General features: G+C 49.5%; 2 protein-coding genes across 7 annotated transcripts; both read right to left on the bottom strand.

Annotated features, from left to right (window-relative positions):
* Window positions 1-364: 364 nt before the first annotated feature.
* LOC131129096 (LIM and calponin homology domains-containing protein 1-like) lies at window positions 365-16590 on the bottom strand. 4 transcript variants are annotated; one of them, XM_058072244.1, is made up of 29 exons: window positions 16206-16590; window positions 14141-14211; window positions 13996-14065; window positions 13714-13820; window positions 13607-13637; window positions 13429-13539; window positions 12971-13110; window positions 12743-12813; window positions 12428-12629; window positions 11192-11515; window positions 10691-10975; window positions 8676-8903; window positions 7679-7984; window positions 7383-7607; window positions 6661-6906; window positions 6556-6594; window positions 6240-6363; window positions 5969-6123; window positions 5034-5529; window positions 4478-4756; window positions 4306-4417; window positions 4163-4188; window positions 3916-4029; window positions 3205-3297; window positions 2935-3118; window positions 2239-2452; window positions 2052-2160; window positions 1877-1979; window positions 365-1166 (listed from the first exon to the last, which is right to left on the bottom strand). In XM_058072244.1, the coding sequence occupies exons 1-29, from the start codon at window positions 16353-16355 to the stop codon at window positions 1141-1143; spliced, it is 4641 nt and encodes a 1546-aa protein (XP_057928227.1). In that variant the 5' UTR covers window positions 16356-16590; the 3' UTR covers window positions 365-1140. The 4 variants fall into 4 exon arrangements, 1 of the variants encoding a protein (XP_057928227.1); XR_009129748.1 differs by having other exon boundaries at window positions 450-499; window positions 1877-2160; XR_009129749.1 differs by having other exon boundaries at window positions 1112-1166; window positions 1877-2295; window positions 2365-2452.
* Window positions 16591-17098: 508 nt separating this feature from the next.
* Window positions 17099-22008, bottom strand: uchl1 (ubiquitin carboxyl-terminal esterase L1 (ubiquitin thiolesterase)). 3 transcript variants are annotated; one of them, XM_058071854.1, is made up of 9 exons: window positions 21860-21976; window positions 21768-21779; window positions 21279-21407; window positions 20274-20415; window positions 19801-19886; window positions 19000-19047; window positions 18847-18916; window positions 18512-18570; window positions 17099-17723 (listed from the first exon to the last, which is right to left on the bottom strand). In XM_058071854.1, the coding sequence occupies exons 1-9, from the start codon at window positions 21890-21892 to the stop codon at window positions 17640-17642; spliced, it is 663 nt and encodes a 220-aa protein (XP_057927837.1). In that variant the 5' UTR covers window positions 21893-21976; the 3' UTR covers window positions 17099-17639. The 3 variants fall into 3 exon arrangements, with proteins under 3 accessions (XP_057927837.1, XP_057927845.1, XP_057927827.1); XM_058071862.1 differs by lacking the exon at window positions 21768-21779 and having other exon boundaries at window positions 21860-22008; XM_058071844.1 differs by lacking the exons at window positions 21768-21779; window positions 21860-21976 and adding an exon at window positions 21638-21724.
* Window positions 22009-22376: the final 368 nt, after the last annotated feature.

Raw genomic sequence — 22376 nt, 5'->3', positions numbered from 1 at the left:
GCCACGTAGGTCACATGAAACCTTCACATCGTCACTGTAAGCCAGGAAAATGTACATTACATTATTACTTTACCTGAAATGTTTAGATAATTTGCATTCTATATAGAATAGTGATATTTTGTGTGTGTGTGTGTATATATATATATATATGTATATTTTGTATATATGGCATATGGCTTCATATATATTTCAAGTGTAAATTCAAATCAAATGCCCAGAACACCTCACCAGGGAGGTGTCCGGGAGGCATCCGGACTAGATGCCCGAGCCACCTCAACTGACTCCTCTCGATGGGAAATGAAAACCAATAAATAAAATATAAAATAACATAAAAAAGACAAATAACAGGAATTTCAACAGCCACGTTGGAAGATTTTATTGACAAACATAGATTTTCTTTAAAAGACTGAGCAGAGCGTTCCTCGATGAGACCAAGCAAAGAGGCATTTGGGAGGTGATGCTTGTGACCGAGGTGAGGGGATGGGCGGGGTGAAGGATGCTATGAAATGAGAGAAACGGGAGAATGATTCCATAATGTTAATAACCAGGAAGCAGCGGCTGGAGGAGCTGAACGGGGCGAGGAGAGGCTGATCCTGGTCTTTATTTGCTGGTATGGAACTGTTCTTCAAGTCAAATCTCACACACGCCTTCAGAGGAGCGTGTGAAATACTCCTGCATATGCTTGCATTCAATTCATAAGGCACCGGTTGAACCATTCAAACACCTTGGAGGGGGAAAGAAGACCAGAAGTAACAAAGGAAATGATGCCAAACACAAACCACGCATCCCCTCCGAGGGACGACGGCAATAAGTTAGATATGGTATGATATATGCATGCATGCAAACGTGTCAAAGCAGACAGCCAAGATAAGGATGAGAAGGTAGGGCATCATGATGGTGGAGCTTCCTCCATAAACATAAAATCATTGTACTTATTTCCTGTATTGTGCTTAGTGTATAGTCTTTGTACTGTAAATTCCTAATGGACACGCATCATGCTACACGGCTGTACCAGCATACAAACACGCCCGTATGTCCAGTATTTTGCACTTCCTGGTTAAATACAAAGGGGGTGGGGTCCCAGGTATGTCACTGGAGGTGTGCGTTCCGGTATTCCCGCAGACAAGGGATGAGAGGTCATCATAGCGTGGTGGGCTGTCCTCTGCCTACAAGCAAAAACCATACAAACACTATTTGTTGATACAAGCTAACGCTTGTTTCACACAAACGGGGGACATTTGTGTCTGTAGGTTATTATTTTATTATTATTATTTTCCTGACAAATACACCACACGATGGCGCTGTCGTTAAGTCAGATTGACTTGAAATTTCTTGCACAGCTCAATGGGTTCCACAAAACAATCCACAACACACCAATGTTTGGCCTATTTATGTGTATTATAATTATTATTATGCTTATTATAATTTGGTACACAAGTTCAGGGGACTGACAAGCACCTGTTTCATAAAGGCTCCCTGACATTGCCGTTGCCGAAATATGTTGTACAGTATATTACATTGCTCCATTTGTGAGAGCAAACGGAAAGTTGGGAAAAAAAAGACATCGACAGTCGATGGCACCACCTCCGCACTGCTAAAATGTCATGTTGCTGCTGGATGTTCATCGTATCCCAGTCATACTTGAATTTTCTTTTCTACCCCAAAAGATGAATAACAAGTCTACTAATGGCTAAATTCCTTGATCTAGAAGGTGATCCCGGATCACCCCCCAAAATTGAATCTGTTCTTGCATATCCCATTTCCCACAATTCCTGAACAATTGGTCCAAATCCATTGGTAACATTGAGTTATTTTGAACACAAACAAACAGATAAAGATCCTTGGCGGAGGTAATACGAGACTGTTCTACTCTCACCGAGTGATGCAACGTAGCAGTCGTGACAAGTCAGCAGTTCGTTGCGGATCCTTACGTCCGTCCCGGTTGCGGCGTCCCCCAGCTGCCCCCGGCACAGGCCACACTGCGGAGACACACGGACGCCGCGTGCTCGGCCGCCACTTTAGTGGTTTTTTAAGCCATCCAACGCTCGTACCTTGAAACAGCGCATGTGGAAAAACAGGCCCAGGGTGTCGATGATCATGGCCGCTCCTTTCCCCAGCGGCTGAGAACAAGCGGAGCATAGCCTCTTCCCGCTAACGCACCTGTGCCACACACACACCAGCGTCCTGAAAACGCCCCAATGTTCGTACACCCAGGAACACGTGATTGGCAGTTATCACCTGCTGGGTGACGGCGGCAGCTGCTGGTTGCCTGCGACGCCCTCGTGGGAATCGTACCTGTTGCACCCGCACAAAGAGAACACGTTGACTTTTATGTACGGCGAGTCGTTAGAGACCTTGCCGCACCGTTTAACGCCTTGCGACACGCCGGGCTGGGTGTTCCGGTCCAGGGAAGCCGTCTTCCATATTCCTGGTTTCTTCTCACACACGGAATCTGCAGGACAACAGCAGACGCCGCCTGCTGGTCAGACACGATCATAGCGTGACAGAGAATACCCTACACCAGGGGGCGCCAAAGCGGCCCGTTTGGGGCCTGTCACTGTTTTTGTACGGGTCACCACTTTGGAAAACTAGCCTAACAAGACAACTAAACAAACCGCTAACATGGAAAAATCAGCAGCAGTCGTACACAAACAAAGGCCAAAATATCAAGAGAAAAAGTCAGAATTTTTCAATAAATGTGAAAATATTGAAATATAGGAAATATTAAGAGATAAAAGTGGTTTTCCAACAAGAAGTTACAATATTAGGAGAATAAACTTACAATATTATGAGGAAATATAATGTCATTTTAGGTAGAAGTCCTAGTACGTATAATAGTATAGTAGTATAATAGTACGTATAGTAGAAAGACAGAGTGGGTGGAAGTCCTAGAAGTACGTATAGTAGAAAGACAGAAGTTGGCCAGAAGTTCACCTTGCAGGAAGTGCAGCTTTGACGCATGCTGATCGTCTTTGTGGCCATTTTGCTTCGGACCGAGGCTGCTGATGGCGTCCTTGAACTGTGAAGATGGGGACCTCTGGCCCGTCTGGGCGGCTTGCTGCTGGACCAGGACGCGGGGACTGAGAGGCGCTACGGTCTCCTCCAAGATCTTTCTCTCCTGCAGAGAGATGTCACGCGTCACAATCATCCGTGGCCCCACTTAGTAGCCCCACGCAAGCCCCCCCCCCCCAACACCCTTGGTACCTCTTCGTGGTGTTTGCGCTCCTGCTCCTGCACCTCTAGCTGGGCTTTCTCCCAGTCCTTCTTCAGCTTCTCCTGCTCCTTCTGGTACTGCTCCTTTCATGCACACACAACACACAGTACACTTGTACGCCACGGCATACTACACACCATGGCGGTACAGTTCCGTACAGTACAGTACCGTACAGTACTTTCATAGGCAACACACATGGTATACAGTATATCACATAGAACCAGTATGGTTGGACAGGATGCTAGGTTAGTGTTGGTTTGTTGAATGATGTTTTCAGAATGTGCCACGAACCACAATTTGGACACCCCGGGCCTAGCGGCTGAAGAAAAGCAACATGATCAAACATGCAGATGGTGCAGGTGCGCATACTAGTGCTTAGATGGTGCGCCTTCAAGTGCTAAGGTGGTCCAGGTGCGCCTACCAATGGTTAGATGGTCCAGGTGTGCCTACTGATAATTAGATGGTGCGCCTACCAATGGTTAGATGGTGCGCCTACTAATGGTTAGATGGTCCAGGCGTGCCTACTAATGCTTAGATGGTGCGCTTACTAATACTTAGATGGTGCGCCTACTAATGGTTAGATGGTCCAGGTGCGCCTAAGAATGCTTCGATGGTGTGCCTACGAATGCTTAGACGGTGCGGGTGCGCCGACCAAGCAGGTAAAGAATCAGAAAGCCACCATGCAAACACAAGGCGTGTACCTGTAGGAGGCGCTCCTGCTCCTGTTGCCACCTTTCCACCCGTTTACGCTCCTCACTGGGGTCCCAGACCCAGTGATTTACACGCTTAGCCAAGTTCAACATGGGGGTCTCAATCTAACCGGACCCCACACACACAGATAGCACAAGGACAGAAAAGAGGGAAGGCGTGAGGACATGTAGAGGACACGAGGGTTGAAGAGCAGGAAGGAAGGAGAAGGACAAGGATGAAACCAGGAGATGTACTCACGCTGACGCTGCTCTCCTCCTGTTCTTCTGTGGATGAAAGACAATCTCTTAGCATATCTCCATGCATTACAAACTTTCACTTTCACTTTCCCCGATGTGGGCCTCGATCCAGGATAAACCTTTGGACTCCCCTGCTCTTCCTACCTGTGAGGGCGGGAGAGGATTCCAGCACGCTGGTGGTGGGTGAAGATGGTAGAGATGCTGACGTGGCCTGCTGCTCTCCTGCGGCCTCCTCACATGTGGCGATGCCGTTCACCTGCCAGTCAAAGATTTCTCAGCTGTGGCCCCGCGCTGTTGCTGCGGTGAGGACACTTACCTGGTCCTCTGGGGCGTGTGGCTCCACCACGGTCTGAGTCAGCTCTGTGACGATGGTGGTCTTGGTGATGCAGTTCCTCCCGCTGAACAGCGAGCTGATGGTAGAGGAGGAAGAGGAGGACGTCTGGGGAGGAAGAGGAGGAAAAGACTTGTCCGGCGTCTGGTGGATGCTTTCAGGCGCAGTGGAGGAAGCCTCGTTAGCTGGGGGGTCCTCCTTCTCCGACGGCGAATGCAGCGGGGAAGCGGCAGAGTCCCCGTTCACTCGAACCAGGCCGTCCATCTGGGTGCCCCCAAGGATGAGGAATGGAAGGCGTCACGGTCACAGCCAAGAAACCAAAATTACAATTACCATTACCAACACCATTAGCATTACCATTACCATGACCATGACCATCATCAGGTTACATACTTCTTTAAAGTCGGCATCACCTTGACTAGGGTTGCTCTATATTGCCTTACTAGCCTAGCGACTTACAATGCTAAATGCTAGCGAGATGTGTAGCATCGCTAATGAAAGCGGTCACATGGTGCAGACAGGAAGCGGTTGGACCAGTCACCTTGACTCCATGCGAGCTGCAGGGTTGGCGGTAGGGCTTGGCCGCCAGCAGGGGGACGGGTCGTGAAGGCGAGGGCGGCGTCTGAGAGGGCGTCACAGCGGGACACAGCGCCTCTGCCATCCGAGGTGGTGCGTCCACTGCCATGACAGGTTCTGGAGATGTCCGCATCGGAGGTGGATGGGATTCTCGGGATAGCCCCGGTGGGTTTCCTGGAGAGTGGAGCCGCGCCTCGGCGGAAGCGTCAAGTGGCGTTGCTTTTTCAGCCGCTCTTCTCATCCAGTCACATTCCATGAGTTTGTGTTCTGGTGATTCCGGTTCCCCCGCCGCCTGCTTTAGGTCCGGCTCGGGGTTTGAGGTGGACCTGGGGAGCTTGAGGTAGTCCAGCGTGGCGTCGCTGATAGTGAAGCGGAGAGCGTAGCGTTGCAGAACCACAGCCGCCTCCTCCGGGGTGGCGGCACTGCGGTAGGCCTTGCAAAGCTCCGCCTCTCGACGCTCCCTGGAAGCATGGAGATTTTCCAGTGTGAGGCACGACTTATCTTGGACGCATTTTCAAACTGACCACTCACTACAAATCATCTGCAAACATCATAGTTCATGGAGATTCTGGTCTAAGCTCATCTGTCAGCCTGTCCATCACCATAGTAAACAGGAAGGGGCTCAGGGCTGATCCCTGATGCCATCCCGCGTGAGCATGTAGTAGCAGGTACAACCATGGTAACGTGTCCTACTTCCTGTGTGCATTGATTCCACACAGCAACCCAGAAAGGAACGCTGCACCTCGCCTCAAAGCAAAAGGCTCCAAATGCAGCATTAGCGTTAGCATTAGCGGCCTGGGGCTTAGTGACATGTTGGGGACTCGTGGCGGCTAGCACCTCCTTTGGCGATTAGAGTAGAGCTGAGTAGGTAGCGTGTAGTGGAAAAGGGACAAGGCCTACTTCTCCTCCAGGATCTCCTTGTAGGTCTTGATGCTCTTCCTCTTGTTGCAGTCGCCCCCATCCTCCGTCATTCGCTCCATCCTCTTCCTCTCTTCTTCTTTTTTGATCAGCTCCTGCGAGGCGCAGCGACGGCGGCTCTTCCAGCGGGCCAAGTCCTGCAGTGGACCATCACGTAAGTGGACGTCTACGTAAGACATGCCACATTGTGCTATTATCACGGTCGGGTATGGAACCAACCGTATCGATAACGGATGCATTGCTCGGCTCTTACGCTTTGCCACTGGTCGTCGTCCTCCTGGAAGGTGTTACACGGGCGCTCGTGATGCGACACGCTAGGCGGCTGCATCACGTGTCCTGCCGGGTCGTCGTTGGCCATGTCGCTCAGGCTGACGCTCCTGGACAGCAAAGACCAGCGGACACTCAAGATGATGGAAGCCAAGAAACAAACAACACAAGTCCAAACCCCCACAGAGACAAAGAAGCAGGATGTTGGCAGCAGCCATCTTTACAGCCAAGCGTGTTAGCCATCACAATACACAAGGTTGCATTGTTAGCCTTAGCATGTTAGCGTTAGCATGCAAACTTACTCGGTGTCTTGGGACCTGAAAGCAACTCGTCGGCTCGTCCTGGAAGAAGAAAATGAGGTGAAGACGAGGGCGAGGGGGGGCAAAGACAAGATGCTGAAATCTCACATCATTGGCGGCAGATTTTCATCCTCCGCCCACAAGGATGTCTTTCTTGGCTCCTCCTCCCTCCTTTCCTCAGCCCTCGCCAACTTACTTCCTAACTCTACCTCCCCACAAGGCGGGAGGCGAGCCTGCGAGGATGAGGACGCCTCAAGGACGTCCCCTTTTTGCTCCCTGTCATCCACCAACGGCCCCGCGCACTCAGAGGGTGGAGTCTGATGTCGGGCTGCCACACCCACGCCACTGCTGAGACTGTTGAGCCGAGCCGGAAAACAATGCAAAGAAATCCAAGATGGCAACCCCCGAACGCCAACCACACACACACCCGTGCAAAAGATGAGGTACACCTTAACATGACCTTTACATGACCCCACACAATGCTGGCTGTCAATCATCCATCCTTCTTCTATCCTCACCAGGGTGGGGTTATGCTGGAGCCTATCCCAATCACAGGGCACATATAGACAAACAACCATTCATACCTATGTACCTATGGACAATTTGGGGGGGAGAAAAGCCCCGCCTGGGGAGAACATGCAATCTCCATGATGAATTAGCCAATAGTTATTTAGCTAAATGGTAGTAGTAGTAGTATTAGTAGTACTAGGGGTGGGGGTGTCCAGTCACGGTGCAGGCGTACCTAATGTTGTGTCCCTGTGATCTATGGCCGTTAGCGCTTCCTCCATGCGTTGTTAGCTGCAGTAACACAAACGTCCACCAGGGCGTACCTTCCGCCGGCCCCCTTTTCTCCCCGCTCGGGTTCGCTTGGCGGCCGCTTCACCCCGCCCGGCACCGGCAGGAAGCGGCTGAAGGCCACATGTGATTTATGGAAGGCCGTGGTCCTCCGAGCCATCATGTCATCCTTCACCAAGTTGGGCGGAGCCTCGTTTGCGTCGCCACCGTCAACGTGCTCCCGCTTCACTCTTCCGTGAGGAATCTCATCTCCCGCTTCTCTGTGACAAGAACCCCCGTGAGATGTCCCAGCAACGCCACACCAGCTGGTGCCACAGTCCGAGCGTCCCACCTTATGTTCCCGCTCTTCATTCGGTCCACTTCCCGGGTGCCAGCGCCGCCCTCGTCCCGGGAGCAGCGCTCGGAAGCGGGTTGAGGCAGGAAGCGGATGCAAGGCGGTGCCGCCGTGTTTTCCTTATGGAAGATTCCCGTTCTTCTCACCATCATGTCATCTTTCCGAACATCCGGTGTCCTCACTTCCTCCTCCTCCTGCTCCTTCATCCTCTTCTCCGGATAGGCGTCCAGCTCAGCAGGGGAGCAAGGAGCCTCTGGAGCGCCGGGTGAAAGGTGGGGGTGGGGGCTGCTTCCGTCAGGGAGGCTGTGAAGGCATCACATGACGATCTGACTGGCCACCCAAGACTGCAAGGACGCAGGACGACATTCCTTTCCTTACCCTTTACCTTACCCGTTACTTTACCCTTTACCTTACCCTTTACCCTTTACCTCCAACTCCGTTTCTAGCTTCCTTCTGTACTTCTTGTCCACCAACACCAGGGGGCGACTATGTTGACTGACTTGCTTTCAGCTTAGAAGAAGAGCTTGGTCGTGATGTGCTAACCATACGCCGATTTTGTTCTAAAATAGGGCTGGTGTCGGCGATACCAATCTGATACCGACAGTTGGTGCAAATGCAGTACACCTACCGTGTACTATTGTGTTGTGTTTGTAATAGTAGGGTATTTGAAAGCATAGCATAGCATAGCATAGCATAGCATAGCATAGCATAGCATAGCATAGCATAGCATAGCATAGCATAGCATAGCATAGCATAGCATAGCATAGCATAGCTCATAAATAATAAAGATCTTCATGGACTATGGTGGACTTTGTCTTTCCACATCATCTCCATTAAAAAATGGATGTTTCCCAGCAGGACCTAAACGTATCATGAACTCACGTCTTATGTTTCTTCCTAAAAGCACAAAGCAACAATGCAGATGGTTGCAATCCGCAATAAAAAGTTGCTAAAGAGCACTAAGGAACACGAATACTTGTGTTTGCTTCGCTACCTGCGTTCCCGCTTCAAGAGCAGGGAGCCCAGGCCATTTGTTGGCACAGCGACGGTCGCCTTGGAGAGGAGTCGCCCTGGCAACTCCGACCCCGTCCCTTGGCCTATCGGCTGCCCGATCTCGGTCACGCCGCCAAATGTCACCCATTTTCCGTGACCCCGTCCGCCGGGGGAGCTTGTGCACGTTTTCTCCAAGCAAGACTGACACACGGGGGCGGGGCTGGGCTCACTGTAGTCATGTGACACACACACACACGCACAAGGGCGCAAAATGAGCAGGTCCAGACAACTGAAGGGATGGACATCAGACATCAGACATCAGACGGGAAGTAGAAGAGGTACACAAGATCAGGCTTTCATTCATTTTCTAACGCTTATCCTCACAAGGGCCGCGAGGGTGCTGGAGCCTATCCCAGCTGTCTTGGGGCGAGAGGCGGGGTCCACCCCGGACTGGTGGCCAGCCAATCACAGTCTTTCATGCGACTTCCTTTTTTAGGCACACAAACAAAACCTCCTCTGTGCTAGCTAATGACGTCAGCACCCCAACACAAAAACTAAACAATAGCCTCCTTTTCTCTCTTCTCACACACACGCACACACACACACACACACACAAACATTGCCGGCCACATTCCCATTCAGACTGCAGTGAAGTACAGAATAACGTAAGAATAAGTAATCTGGTGAAAGGGAGATTTAAAGCTGCTGTATGATGCAATAAGCAGCCACTAGGGGCGTGTTTTATGTCCACTGGTCCCTCCCAGACATCCGACTCTAACCAAATCAAATGTTCAATGTCAATCCAATTCACCTGTTGCAGACCCCCAAAAATGTGAACACAAGCAGTGTTCCATGCAGGCCATGATGACAAAGGAATGTAGGACGTTCCCTTCAACATCCGTCTTAGCTGCTCTTGTTGGAATAAAACGATACAACAAAACCAGTTAGCTCGACTAGAAACACACCCAAAGAGCACAGACCTAAGCCATCCACCATTGTTCCCCCGTAACGTGACTTACAGAATTCATTAACGTTTTAGTCTACCTATTCACATTCCTTGGCCATGGAAACATAGCATCAGCAATGGGATATGATATCAATATTAGTCCAGTGGTTATTAATAAAAACTGTATTTTCCGTAATGGCGGTCTTCATCTGGATCGAGTTCCATATGCTGGATATGACTCGCCGCTTGCTAAGATCCAACATCATATTTCTAGACATTTCCCTAGTTTTGAAGTGGACCTATGATGCTCACTGTGGGCCCTTTGTCTTAGGAGCACAAGGCTTTCTCCATCTTCTACAACCTGCACCCATCCAGCTTCTTCCTTGGCTCTCCAAACCTTCCTTTTCATGTAGTCCACCCATCGTCCTGACATTTTTGTGCTGGGCTGGGGAATCAAACAGGACCGCATAGCCGCCTTGGGACTAGAGTGGCAAATCCATGCAACACCACTCCTCTTCCTCAGGGAGCAGACGGGAAAAGCGGGAGTGTCGCCATGTTGGACGTTGAGTGCAGACTTCTTCTATTCCACCATGGTGGTAGACGTGTTCCATACACTGCCCCCCACCGTTGGGGAGCAGGGGCCGCACCGAGTATGAACACACCCCGTCTCTTCAGCGGATTGCTACTCATGTAGTAGAAGTAGAACCCGTCCCAAGACTACAAAACTACAAATAAAATGGCTGCCAAAAACAACAGCGCTACACGCTTCACTGGCTGATAGCTAAAAGCCTCTAGGAGGGTCACAGTTTGACCCTGGAACAGATCAACTGAATCCACATAGGTTGGAGGTTGACCATCGTCCTGGTAATAGAGGACAATGTGGCCACCAGGGGTAGACTACAATGTACGGTTCTATGTTGAGTACCTGACTGTGAAAACTAGCAGGATTGGGCTAGCTTTAAAAAATCTATAGGGTTCCCGCTCGGAAGAAGACACGCCTAATGGGACACACACACGCACACACGCACACACACACACACGCGTCATAGAGTGTGTGTGGGAGGGGGCACCTGTGTTCACTCATCCTCAGCCTCTCCCACTTCCGCATGTCCGCTTGGCTCATGGCGGCGGACGCCAAGCTCATTGGTCCACTGTCCCGGTGAAGGGGGCGTGGCCTAGCATGAACCCGCCTAAGAGCTAGGTCGTCCGTCAGCTTATCGGGCGTGGCTTTGACCGTTCCCTCGCCTCCCTCCTCGGCCTCGTCCTTCCCCCTCTCATCCTCCTCTTCCTCCTTGTCCCGGTGGCGAGGGGCGGAGTCTTTGCACGTTATGATGTCAGGGATTTGCTCCGCCTCGCTGTCCAATCACCGTCAAAGAAAAAGGAATTGTTAGAAGAAATAGTCTGGAAGGAATGGAGGGGAAAACACACACACCCCCCGACTGCCCCACCCCCCCCATACACCGTGCCACACTTGGTGGGGGGTCATGTGAGAACTGAGAACGTGACAGGTATTTCATGTCGGAGCAAGCAATATTCCCAAAGTGAGGTGTGGGGAATCCCATGGTCCTGACCTGGTCTCCTGCTCCTGCAGGGTTTGTTGGGAAGAGCGCCTGATGCCTTCCCAGCGTTCCCGGTCTTTGCTGCTGCATGCCGGCGGCACAAACTGAGGCGCCCGGGGCGCCGCGGGCCCACGAGGAGCCCGCCGGGACGCCAGGTCGTCTCTTCTAACATCCGGAACCTTCCGCCCCTCCGCCCCGTCTTCCTCGTTGTCGTCGGAGTCCCAAGCGTTTTTGTGAGAGCTCAGGAAGTCATTATGGCGGCGGAGGATGATATTTGGGGACGCTGATCTCTTGGGCTGCTCCTTGGCGGGGGAAGGTGAGGAGGAGGAGGAGGATCTGGGTCGGGTCAAACGGGATGGCGGTAAGACATTTCCGAGATGCTTGGAAGTCCACGGCCGGCAGCAACGTGCACGGATTTAGTTGGACACACAAGCTCGTTAGTTGCAGTCCGCCCACAAAACCAAACAGAATGTGCATCGCTTCCCAAACGTACAAATCCACGTTGGGTTCTCCTGTTCAACCATGCCAAACTTTCACATCGGGTTGCCGACCCCGGTCCTGGCATAGCACGGCTAGTTACCCTAGCTAAAGTACATCAGAGAACCATTTCCAAAAACAGCCTGGGGTGAACCAGGTCCGAGCACAACAATGATGGGACATCCAGAACTCAGGTAGACACTCCTTAGTGGACTAGGCTTCCATGGTTGGTGCTATGCTAGTACCACCATCCATCCACACACAGCATCTCGTTAGTGAACAAGGTCCAACTTCCAAGTGTTTCCACAAACGCTTGCTAGTGAGGAAGACTTCACACAGCCGTTAGTGAGCGAGCACGACACCAACAAGGTTTACACCCCAAATTCACACCAGACGCGTATTGTTTGGCGTTTTACGCGCGTGGATTTAAAAGCTGAATCCACATTAGAGGCATCAGTGCAGGGGGTGCAGAGTTGGGGGTTCGTGACCAGCACGGCTACCAAAATACTGGTCCAAGCACTTCCTCTCTGACCTTCCGTAACGAAGGGCAGCAGGCAGAACTTGAATTCCCGCGTTCTCCAACTTCCGCAGCCTCGCCTGTTCCAACTTTGCTAGCTCCTCCTCCTCCTGTCTCTGCCTGCCGCCGCTGTCGTCCGGCGCCCAGGTGACCGTCTTTTTGCCCCCGGCCAGCCCGGAAAGGCCGTGACTGTTTGGGGGGCGGTGTAGCGTCAGGGGGAAGCTGAGACACTGAACGCCTCGCGTCATCCTTACCTGCGCTGCTCTCCGTCCTCTGCCTGTGCTTTCCGCCGCGGGGTTAGCACGTAGGAACTGGCGTTGCTCCGGTTGGGAAGGAACTGGTTGAAGGGAACGGAGCTCCGTGATTCGCTGCCGGCGCTCCGTCTGGCCGACATGTCGTCCTTCTGCACGTCCGGCTTCCTGCCGGCGCCGTCGACCTCCACATCGCCGCCTCGTCCTGCATGCGTTGGAGAGAGCAGAGGCCGTTCTTTACTTCCTGCTTGACGGAGGATGACTAAGCACTTCCAAACCGACACACAACAGAAATTCCAATTCAGGGAAAGAACAAACCGTCAGCGTGGGCTCGGTTGACCACGTCAGGCGAAGGACTGTGTTGCGAGCGAGAGCCAAAAGAGTCCAGACTGTCAAAAACAGACAACAGTCGCATGATACAAATGGCAGCAGAAAGGAGACAGAGCATGAAGTTGCTCTGCGTGCCTTGCTTAAGGCCAAGTCCGAGTCCAGGTTCCTGTCGTAAAAGACGAGACACCGGGTCGTCATGGTAACAACATGTCTGACCTGTCCAGCGAGTCGTCTCGCGAGTCGTCTCGCGTGTGCCTCGGCGGTGAGAGCGACTCGCTGCGCTCCGAGTCCCAGCAGTCGTAGCCGCTGTCTCGTACGCTGCGCTTCTGGGAACCGTCTGCCGACTCCTCGCTGTCCTGCACGGATGCACACGGATGCAGTCAGGAATGAACATGGATACAACTGGAGGAACAATCGGAGAGCACCATAGATGCCCGATGTTGACATTTACACCATGAATATTACTGTAGTACTCCTACGTGTATTGTACCTACATATTTACATTGGTAATACACGCTAACACCTAGCATAATACTGCTAAGTCTTTATATAAGTGTTGAGCTATGAAAACGGCTAAAAATGATACTGTCCTCCATCTGTCCTGTCCTGTCCTCCATCTGTCCTCCATCTGTCCTGTCCTCTATCTGTCCTCCTTCTGTCCTCCATGTACTCACCACCTTCATTTGTGCCAGCAGTCCTTCAAACTCCTTCAGGTGGAGCGTTGGTCCGCTATATGAGGCACAACCGCTGGCAGCTTTGCCCAGCCAGAACATGGTGTTCAGCACCTGGGAGACACCACAAGGTCACCACAAGGTCACCAGGGGCAGGAGCTTCCTGGGGAAAAAGACTCACGTTTTTCAGCTTGCGGCTGCAGTCGGAGTCCCTGGTGGGAAGAGGAAGCGAGTTAGAGAAGGTCCTTACGTCCTGGTGATGAAAACCTGAATAGTCAGATGGTTTACTTGAGGTTGGCTCTCATGGACGTGTCCTGCAGGTCACCCGGGTCAAAGAGCTGCGAGCCCTTCAAGCCCAAGTCCTGGCAGCCCCGCAGGAAGACGGACAGATTGTCCTGCAGAAGACACCAAAGATGTATCACGCATCCATTCCTGGACCAAACCATTCTTGGTAGAAATTTCTAAGTTTTTTTGGTTTCCTCCTCTGTGTGTGTGTGTGTGTGGGGGGGGGGGGGGGGGGGGGGGGGCACTGAGGGCACTGGGGACACTGAGATGTGGGCGTGTCCTTACCAGGCCGGCTATGGGGGTGGGCAGTCGGTTGATCTTCTTGACCAGGCCTGGTCTGATGGCACTGAGCAGCCTGCAGGGGGGGGGGGGGGGACCAGCATGGATCATAAGGATCATAATGGATCACAGCGCTGATGTCACGTCTTACTCGCATAACAGGATGCCGTTCTCCAAGGCGCCGCGGAAGTCCTTGGCTCCAAAACTCTTCCCTGTGACCGCCTGCGAAGGGGAAACCATCATCATCATCATCATCATCATCATCATCAGTCAATCCATCAGTCCATCATTCCATCAGTCCATCATTCCACAGCACATTCTCCACTTTTTCCTGCAGCCACTTCCATCTTAGCGTAGTTCTAATCGTAGTAAATGTACAACTTTTTTTCTACTAAATTCCCAAGGATTTTTCTCAAAAGTTGACCACTTTTCCTTGTAAGTTTCTAATGTTATTCGTGTAAATGTACTACTTTTTTCCTCCTAAATACAACTTTATTCTGGAAAGTTGGCGAACACGGGGGCCTAGTGCTCGGTCGTAAGAATGCAATCCTGCTCTCCAGGAGATGGAATATGGACCCCCTGGACTTGCAGCAAACCACGACACAGCAGATCTTCGTATGTCACATGACCATGTTTGGACAATTTCCTTGGTGCAACGATTGGCCTCCAAAGCATTCTGCGCCTTTCTGGGATGTCCACCCCACGGTCCTCCTCGTTCCTTTGTTGGGCCGGCTAAATTATGCATGAGCGTGTTGTAAATATTTCAGGAGCCCTCAGAGTCCAACCTTTAGGAAGCCAAGCAGCAGATGGAAGCATGGCAGACACCAGGAAGAAGAAGCCGACAGGACGCCACGGCCGATGGGCGACATCTGGACGTCTCAACAACCCGGAGGGAAACACGTGACACGGCAACGGCCGACCTTGGTTTTAGACGCCACAGCCGACGGGCGACATCTGGACGTCTCAACAACCCGGAGGGAAACACGTGACACGGCAGCGCCCGCCCAGTTTTAGACCCCATGTACGCACGCTGCTGCTGTTTCCATCACAGCCTGACAGGAAATCAGCAACATTTGGCAAACCAACGCAGGATGAAGCGCTTTTTAGTGTTGGGACAGACAGGCTACGGCTTTGTGCTTTATGCTGTTTTCTTAACGATGATGCCAAAAGTCATAAGACAAATCATAAAAACACGACATTTGCAGGAGTCGTTCGCCACAAGTAGAAAAAAAGACGGGCGTAACAGAAGGAGAAAACAAGAAAAGACATTCTTACAATTACCGCAATAAAGTCCTACATTTTAGAGAAAAAACTTGGAAAGGTACAAGAATAAAGTTGTAAAATTACGAGAAAAAACTCATCAATTTAATACAAAAAAGTCATAAATTCATGAGAAAAAGTTGGAACTGAATAAAGTGGTGAATTTCCAAGAAAAAGTCCTAAATGAAGGAGAATAAAGTTGTAGAAATGTAAAAATGGCCTACATGGTCGTCTCTACGATGCCAACGATGGAATGACTAATCTGAGCGTGCTCAGATTAATATTAACATCCCAATGATATATATGGGCAACAAAAAGGATTGCTTCTTCAACAGTCAAGCTAGTTGGACTCACTACCTCTCCAAGATGGCCGCCACGGCTGAGGTCAAAGGTGAAGCTAGCAAACACCCAATGCATGTATGTTCCATTTTGGAGAGATTGCCCTCTAAACTTTGTATTAGGCAGGAAAATACACAATTACTTGTTTGAGTTCATAAAATAACCATTTGTGTTCATCTTAATATTATGGGCTGTAGTCTAGTTGCAGGAGTACTAGTCCAAACAGACCACCCAGCTACATGCTAGCAGCTACGCTAGTTAAATAAAGAAATAAAGTTATGAAAAATAGGCCATAACTGCTGTTACTGCAATCCAGGATTATACTACACACACACACGCTAATCTCATCCCATCACATCTAACATCGGTGGGATACAGCATCTCTTGCTGGAGAGTTGGCCCGGTTTTATCACCATGGCAACAACAATGAAGTGGGCGTTCCCGTTTACGTGCGTGGATGCTTCTAGAGGTGCGTGGGATCCGTGTGCGGTTTGACTCCTCGGTCAAACTTTTCAGTGTTGTAACCCGACACACCAATGGCGTGCATAGCCCACCGCCACCACAACAGGTGACGGTGGCGTATTTATATCCACGCTGGCTGTGGAGGCTCATCTTACCTCGATCCACTTCTGCGCCTCCAGGCAGGCCGGCTCCGGGTAGCGGGCCGGCTCCGGGTGGCCGTCCGACTCCGGGTGGCCGTCCGACTCCGGGTGGCCGGCCTCCACCGACGCAGGCCGGACGTCGCTATCCGAAGCCTGGCTCGCCATCGCCGGACAGGCCGTTCCGTGAGTGGGACGCTTGTCAGTGCTCCCCACGCGTGTGTGTCCACTACACCGTTATCCTGCTGCTCCACGCGTGAATGGTGGAATTCCCTCCCACGCTCACACACACACGCCCGGTTGTGGTTGAGTTTCCTCCCCGACGATGAGAGGCGAAGGCACCGTGAAAATTAATGATGGTTGTCCTACGCAGGGAGCGCGCGCGAGGCTGACCGCGTCCTCAGTCGACAATGCTGCGGTCGCGCGCCTGTGGAGGCGGAGACGCGCACGCAGGAATCTGTGCGTGGGGGGGGCGGGGCCAATGGAGCAAAAGTGTCCTGTTATTTCACGCCTCACCGGGAGGATGGAGGTCAAAAATGGTCAGCAGATGTTCGATTCTGGCGTTCGCTCGTCCTTCAAACTAATGTCTGGTCACATCTTGGCATGAATACATGAATATGGATTTGAAAACATTTTCATTTAAAAAATGATCATCTATTACAACTTTTGCTCTATGGCAAGATGTGTTATCATTAAAAATGATTTCATCATCCCCAAACATCTTTTCAATTGATGGGACATAAAGGAACACCTTTACAGGAAGCATTGGCTTGAAAGTACACTATAAAGGTACCCCCCCTTGGCCAAATGGTTGAAACCGCATGGCACCTTTGAATACCTGAGTACTACCAGAGTTCCACTTGTGACAGTGATGGCCTTTGCCTCGGATCCTGAATGAGACTACAAAGATGTTACGTTGACTCATTTATTTAGCACAACAAGTTGAATGATCTACCACAGCTTACTCATGGTTAGCATGAGGAAAAGCAGCTATGCTAAGCTAAGCTAACGGGTGGGTGATCAATGTCAACAACACTAGTCTACTGTGCAAAGTAAAGCAAACACATTGCACTTTTAATTCTTCAAAAAACAAACCCTGAAGCGACTGAAGCTGAAGCTGTGTGAAGAACATCAGCTTCAAAGTACACACGGGCTGTAGGAACGTCAGCCTACTATTCAGCAGCATAAGGCATCTAAAACAGTGTTTGATTGTGTCATCACTACAACACTCATTTGTACTCTTAATGGCATTCAAGCATAAAAGCATAGAGACCAGTGCTTGGACGCAGCAATGAGATTTCCTCGTTTTCCTGCATTGATCCCAGCTAGGGAATACTGTCTGAAGGCCAAAACTGAAGTGTTGTGGTGCTGGGATTGTGCCGGATGGGAGAGTAGGGGTGCAAACGCCCAGCATCAGATGCAGATATGTGGCATCTGACGGAGGTCCACAATTTAACAGCGACAGAGAGCCACGGCGGAGAAGCGAACTTCCCCGTGTCCTCGCTCCACAAAGCCGCTGCAGACTTTGGCCGCGTCCTAGACGCAAGGGGGCAAACAATAAGTTCAAATTCACTTTTATCAAAAAGTCCCATGATGCAGGGCTCCAGACTGAGACGTTGCAAGCCAATTGTCATCTACTCGTGTATGTGCTCCTACATAAAAGTATTCCGGTTGACCAGCGATGCGCTTGGTCCTTCTTACAGAGACAATAAGAAGTAATGACACCAGCCAGCTATGGTCCCCACGTATCCATCCGAGCGTGTGAGATCACTCGGGTTTCAATCACATCTGATCAGCTTTTCCACCATCTTTGTTTCCACATTTGGTCTGGCTCACATGTTCTATTGTTTGGCTGGCGGCAGCTAGCTAGAGTTATGCTCGCTTTTCGACCAAGTCTTTGGGGACGGGTAAAGTCTCTGCATCGGTTGAAAACAATGGAATGAAAAACCTGGAACCTGTTCCAGTGGAGGTTTGTACTTGTACTAATCTTTGTACTAAGATGGCCGATTGGCTCCTTTCACTGCCAGTCATAAAGGGATTCCGCCTCAGACAGATGAGCGTCCAAAAGGGGGAGCCAATGTGTGAGAAGAGAGCAGTGCTGGACTTGGTGTTTCAGTAACAGCGTAGAAGACGAGAGGAAATGTTCATGTTCCCACTTGGGTGTGCGCCCCGCCCTCCTAAAATTTGGGTACCACTTGTGCTCCCAGTAAAAAGGTTAGTCTGGAGCCCTGGGATTAGTCCCCGTTAGGAGATATTTGACTATATGTTCTGGTAGTACATGGCCCCCGCCCCCAAGGGAAAGAAAACCCAAGTCCCTTCCATACCGTTACGAGGGTCTCATCTTTGGTGGGTCCATGCTTCAGAGGGCCGTTCATCATCCCATCTTAGCAGCAGATTAAACAGGACACATCAATAAGTAATATGTGATATACATACAGTATGTACACTAAATATTATACAGTAAACAGCTTTACAGATGTCATGTCTCATCGTAAAAGTAATGACAGCCATTGAGTGACACTATTTGAGGTGTGGCGCGTACAGCTGATGCCCAATTCAGCATTTGCATCTATTCAGGTGGAGGCCGTACAATGAATCGGGGGTGCCATCATTTCTGAGAGCGGAGGCTGCCATTTGTGGAATGTAAGGATGTGCTTACCCAATTCCAGAAGTTGGCCATTTACGTTGACAAAGGCAATAAAGTGGAAGTTGACTTTATCTGCTTCTGGCTGTGAGATTGTAGGAATAAAATGAAGAAAAATGAAACAGTGAAAACAAAATGAAGCATACCCTCAGGATGTGAAGTACTTACCCTACATTGTCCCTGTGCAGCAATCTCATTGTGAGCAGTGTGGATGGCCTGGGGAAAAAGCACAAGAAGGCTGAATTACAGCTAAAGCCAACAGCTGTTAGCTTTAGAACAAGACAGAAGCACACAAAGTTTGGTGGTCTCTGGCGCCCCCAAGTGGATTCAAAACTACATGCAGTAGTGGTTTGATTCAAGCAGGGCTGCAAGCATTTCAATAATTAGTCTGTTACAAAAAATATATGATGATTTTTTTTTCCTGCTTTGGAGAATTGTTTACGGAGGAAGAAGTGGATGTTTGAAGACACAGGAAGATTGAAGAGGCTGAAGAAAGTGACAAGGCAAAGTAAGGGAAACTGCCAGAAAATGTCTCAATCGCAAGTTGACCGTGTGCCCGTTGGAATTTGTCGTTTGTCTGTACAGACCAACAATGAAGTCTGCATAAAATGACCTCCAATGGCCACCAGGGTAGAACATGTGATCTTTCTTCATTTATTTGTGTTCATTATTATTGCACGAGTAAGTCACTAGTGGTGTCATTGGCTTACGTTTGGGTTGTGTTACCTTGATTTTGGCTGTTATTTTTTAATAAGCGTATGTTTATTGTATCTTCAATGGTTGCTAAAGACAATGCTAGCCAGTAGTGGAACATATACTGTATGATGGATCTGGTTGGAATGCTATTGAAACAAACAAATATGAATGAATCAACAAATATGAATACAAAAATTGAATTAATTACTTAAATATCTGACAGTGTGTGTGTGTGTACGGATTCAGACAAACATGGCGGCGTGTTTTAGTCACCTTATTCTTGTCCAGATGTTTGGCACGGTCTTCAGCAGACAGCTTAGCAGTCTCATCCAGAAAGGTCTTCAAGAGAGAACCACCCTCTGTGAAGAGCAGCAAAAATGCTAACGGCTCCCTGACATGATTCATCAACTACACGGTTTGTCACCAGGCGCTACGTTTTTTAAAGCAACCAGTAAATTGGCAAAACATTGTGTTGCTGCTGGATGCTTCCTTAAGTTAGCTTTCTTTTCCAGAAGATTTAAAAAAAGGGGAACTGCTCTATTTTTTGGAATTTTGAAATGAGGTTGAACGGTGAGAGCTCGCTTCTCATGGCTGGTGCCAGCAACCAACTATAAATCTGAAAAAATACCATTGGCTTTCAAAAATGAAACAATGTACAATGTAATTACAATTACAATTAAAGCTGGTGAATCCATCGTTGATGGACGGGTTTATAAACTGGGCGCATTTAGGCTGGGTTATCGTACCAAATGTCAGTTTGCTTTGGTTGTTGCCAACAGCGTGCAGTAGGGCGATGGTGCCGCAGGAATTGACCGCTGTCTGCTTCAGGAAATAAACATCGGAACCTGGCACCACTTTGTCTGCCTGCTGTTGCCTGAAAGATTCATGCTGACCCACACGAACACAAACACACAGTCAGAGTAGATCACTTTCAAGCCAAACTGTGCAGTAACTATCAGAGTTAGATAAACACCCTTCAGAAGCAACCATACATTTTCTTATAGGCTTCATTTCAGCCTTAAATATTTCCAGAGTTGATAATCAAATTGAATCCCCCAAAATAGTTATTGAAAGTACCAACAGTGGATGTCTCAATTGGCTCTGGGCTTTCCGGTCATGTGGTTGTGGGCCTAAGTAACTGAATAGAGTTTAAACCCCCATTACAATCGCGTCGGTGCTCATCGGTGTGTCACCCGCCCCTTTGCCACCTCAGCATTACCGCACCCCTGGCAGGCCGACTGGCAGCCCGTTTGGGTCAATGCCACACCCAACATGGAACACCATCACCAGAATTCCACTACATTCAATTTTACTCCTAAAAAGGGCTATTATTACGACAATATTTGAGATTTTAAGCGAATAACGGCAATTTGCTACAAGTGTTTAGTGTACATGGCGTGTGATGACATCAAATAGTTGAAGACAAGATGATGGAAAAGTGTCCAAAGCTGATCTCAGGCCAGACAAAGTAAATAATGCCTGCAACATGACAATTTGTGCTCCTACACCCAATCAGTGTGTATGAATACATTCGTGTATTTGTCCTTCATGGTTTTTCACTGCTGGGTTCCACTCCACCAGAGGTGCTTAGTTGTACATACAGTATCTGAACGATGCAAATACGGTGCATCTACTATGTAGTATTTATGCTCCGATTTGGCCATCTCTTTTGAGGCGGGGCTGGCAGTAACCGGATGTGACGTCACGCGTACACCCTCAATGTGGTGCTGGGAAAGCATGTATTGATGTACCTGTTGTGTGAGGGGGAAAAGCAGCATCAAGGCACAGCAGGGCTTGGGAACAGCGGACAGTTGCTCGGCTTCCAGACCGAGGACGTCCACAAAACGCCAGCTTTCACCGACGCCTAGTTTACTCATCAACTGCCATACAAGACAAAGAAAAAGCATTTTAAATAGCAATAAAGTCTTAGAGGAGGGGACCTTTGCTGCCGTCTGGTAGTGCTGGTCCAGACAGACCACACCCATTAGCTAGCCGGCAGCTAATGGTGCCGAGGCTCAAGCTAGCTTATTGTATTATATGTATGTATATAACACCTTTTATCACATCTAATGTCTTTCTTTTTTCCTCGCGTACACTTTCAAAACCATACCTCAAAACTTGTACATTTATGCCGTCGCACAAGTCGATAAATGTTCCTTCGTAAGGCACGCTGAGGTTGTCCAAACTTACCAGACATTTAAACTAGTCGCCATGATTCAGCGGCTTTTTTAATAACCCACCTTGTTCAGCACCTGTAAACATCACAACATCACAATCAATCCTTTGTGCCCCTAAAAGAATGGACTGAAAGGCGGAAGCAACGTTCCCTCACCTCGGGGTTGATTTCCATGGGAGTCCACTCCATGTTGGCAGTGTTTTATCCACGTTCAATTCCAGCCAACTTTGATTATTTGCTTTTTTCTCCAATTGCGCGTGCTTTTTATAGCGGCGAGGGTCATACCATTTAGTGTCATCCGGAGGGGTGGGGCGGAGAGCTCATGCCAAATAACCATTTCATCGCTGGCAGATTTCCTGCATTAGTATGTCAAGGAAACACGTTTAAAATGCTGTGTGGGACAGTGGAAAATACTAAATGATCATTTCGGGTCACGGACCCCAAGTTGACCCCAAGTGTTTCAAATTCTCCACCTTTTGTATCTCTTCTCCTCGGAACCTGTAACGTATCAATGCCAATCTGAAATAATCTGAATAATATGATATAAGAAGTTCCATAAGCTCTTTTATCAAATATTATTAACAATAATAATAGCTAATGCTATTTTATCTTCCTACATGTGGTGCATATTTGCATTCTTGATGGTCTGTTTCACATTTTTCTCTTGAGAAAA

This window comes from Doryrhamphus excisus, chromosome 1 (genome assembly GCF_030265055.1).
Source record: "Doryrhamphus excisus isolate RoL2022-K1 chromosome 1, RoL_Dexc_1.0, whole genome shotgun sequence".
Lineage (NCBI taxonomy): Eukaryota > Metazoa > Chordata > Actinopteri > Syngnathiformes > Syngnathidae > Doryrhamphus > Doryrhamphus excisus.
Note: the sequence above shows the minus strand (reverse complement) of the source record. Positions and strands in the feature narration are given on the sequence as shown.

What these genes read in the sequence shown, in the direction of transcription:
- LOC131129096 (XM_058072244.1), bottom strand. Translation starts at nt 16,355, where the DNA reads ATGGCGAGCCAGGCTTCGGATAGCGACGTCCGGCCTGCGTCGGTGGAG. An exon ending in GAAAAGGGGGCCGGCGGAAG is followed by an intron (nt 6,907 to 7,382) that starts GTACGCCCTGGT and finishes TCGGCTCAACAG; the next exon opens with TCTCAGCAGTGGCGTGGGTG. An exon ending in GAAAATCTGCCGCCAATGAT is followed by an intron (nt 6,595 to 6,660) that starts GTGAGATTTCAG and finishes TTCTTCTTCCAG; the next exon opens with GACGAGCCGACGAGTTGCTT.
- uchl1 (XM_058071844.1), bottom strand. Translation starts at nt 21,724, where the DNA reads ATGTCTGGTAAGTTTGGACAACCTCAGCGTGCCTTACGAAGGAACATT. An exon ending in CCAAAGCAAACTGACATTTG is followed by an intron (nt 19,887 to 20,273) that starts GTACGATAACCC and finishes TGCTCTTCACAG; the next exon opens with AGGGTGGTTCTCTCTTGAAG. An exon ending in AAGATGAGACCCTCGTAACG is followed by an intron (nt 17,724 to 18,511) that starts GTATGGAAGGGA and finishes CCTTGCGTCTAG; the next exon opens with GACGCGGCCAAAGTCTGCAG.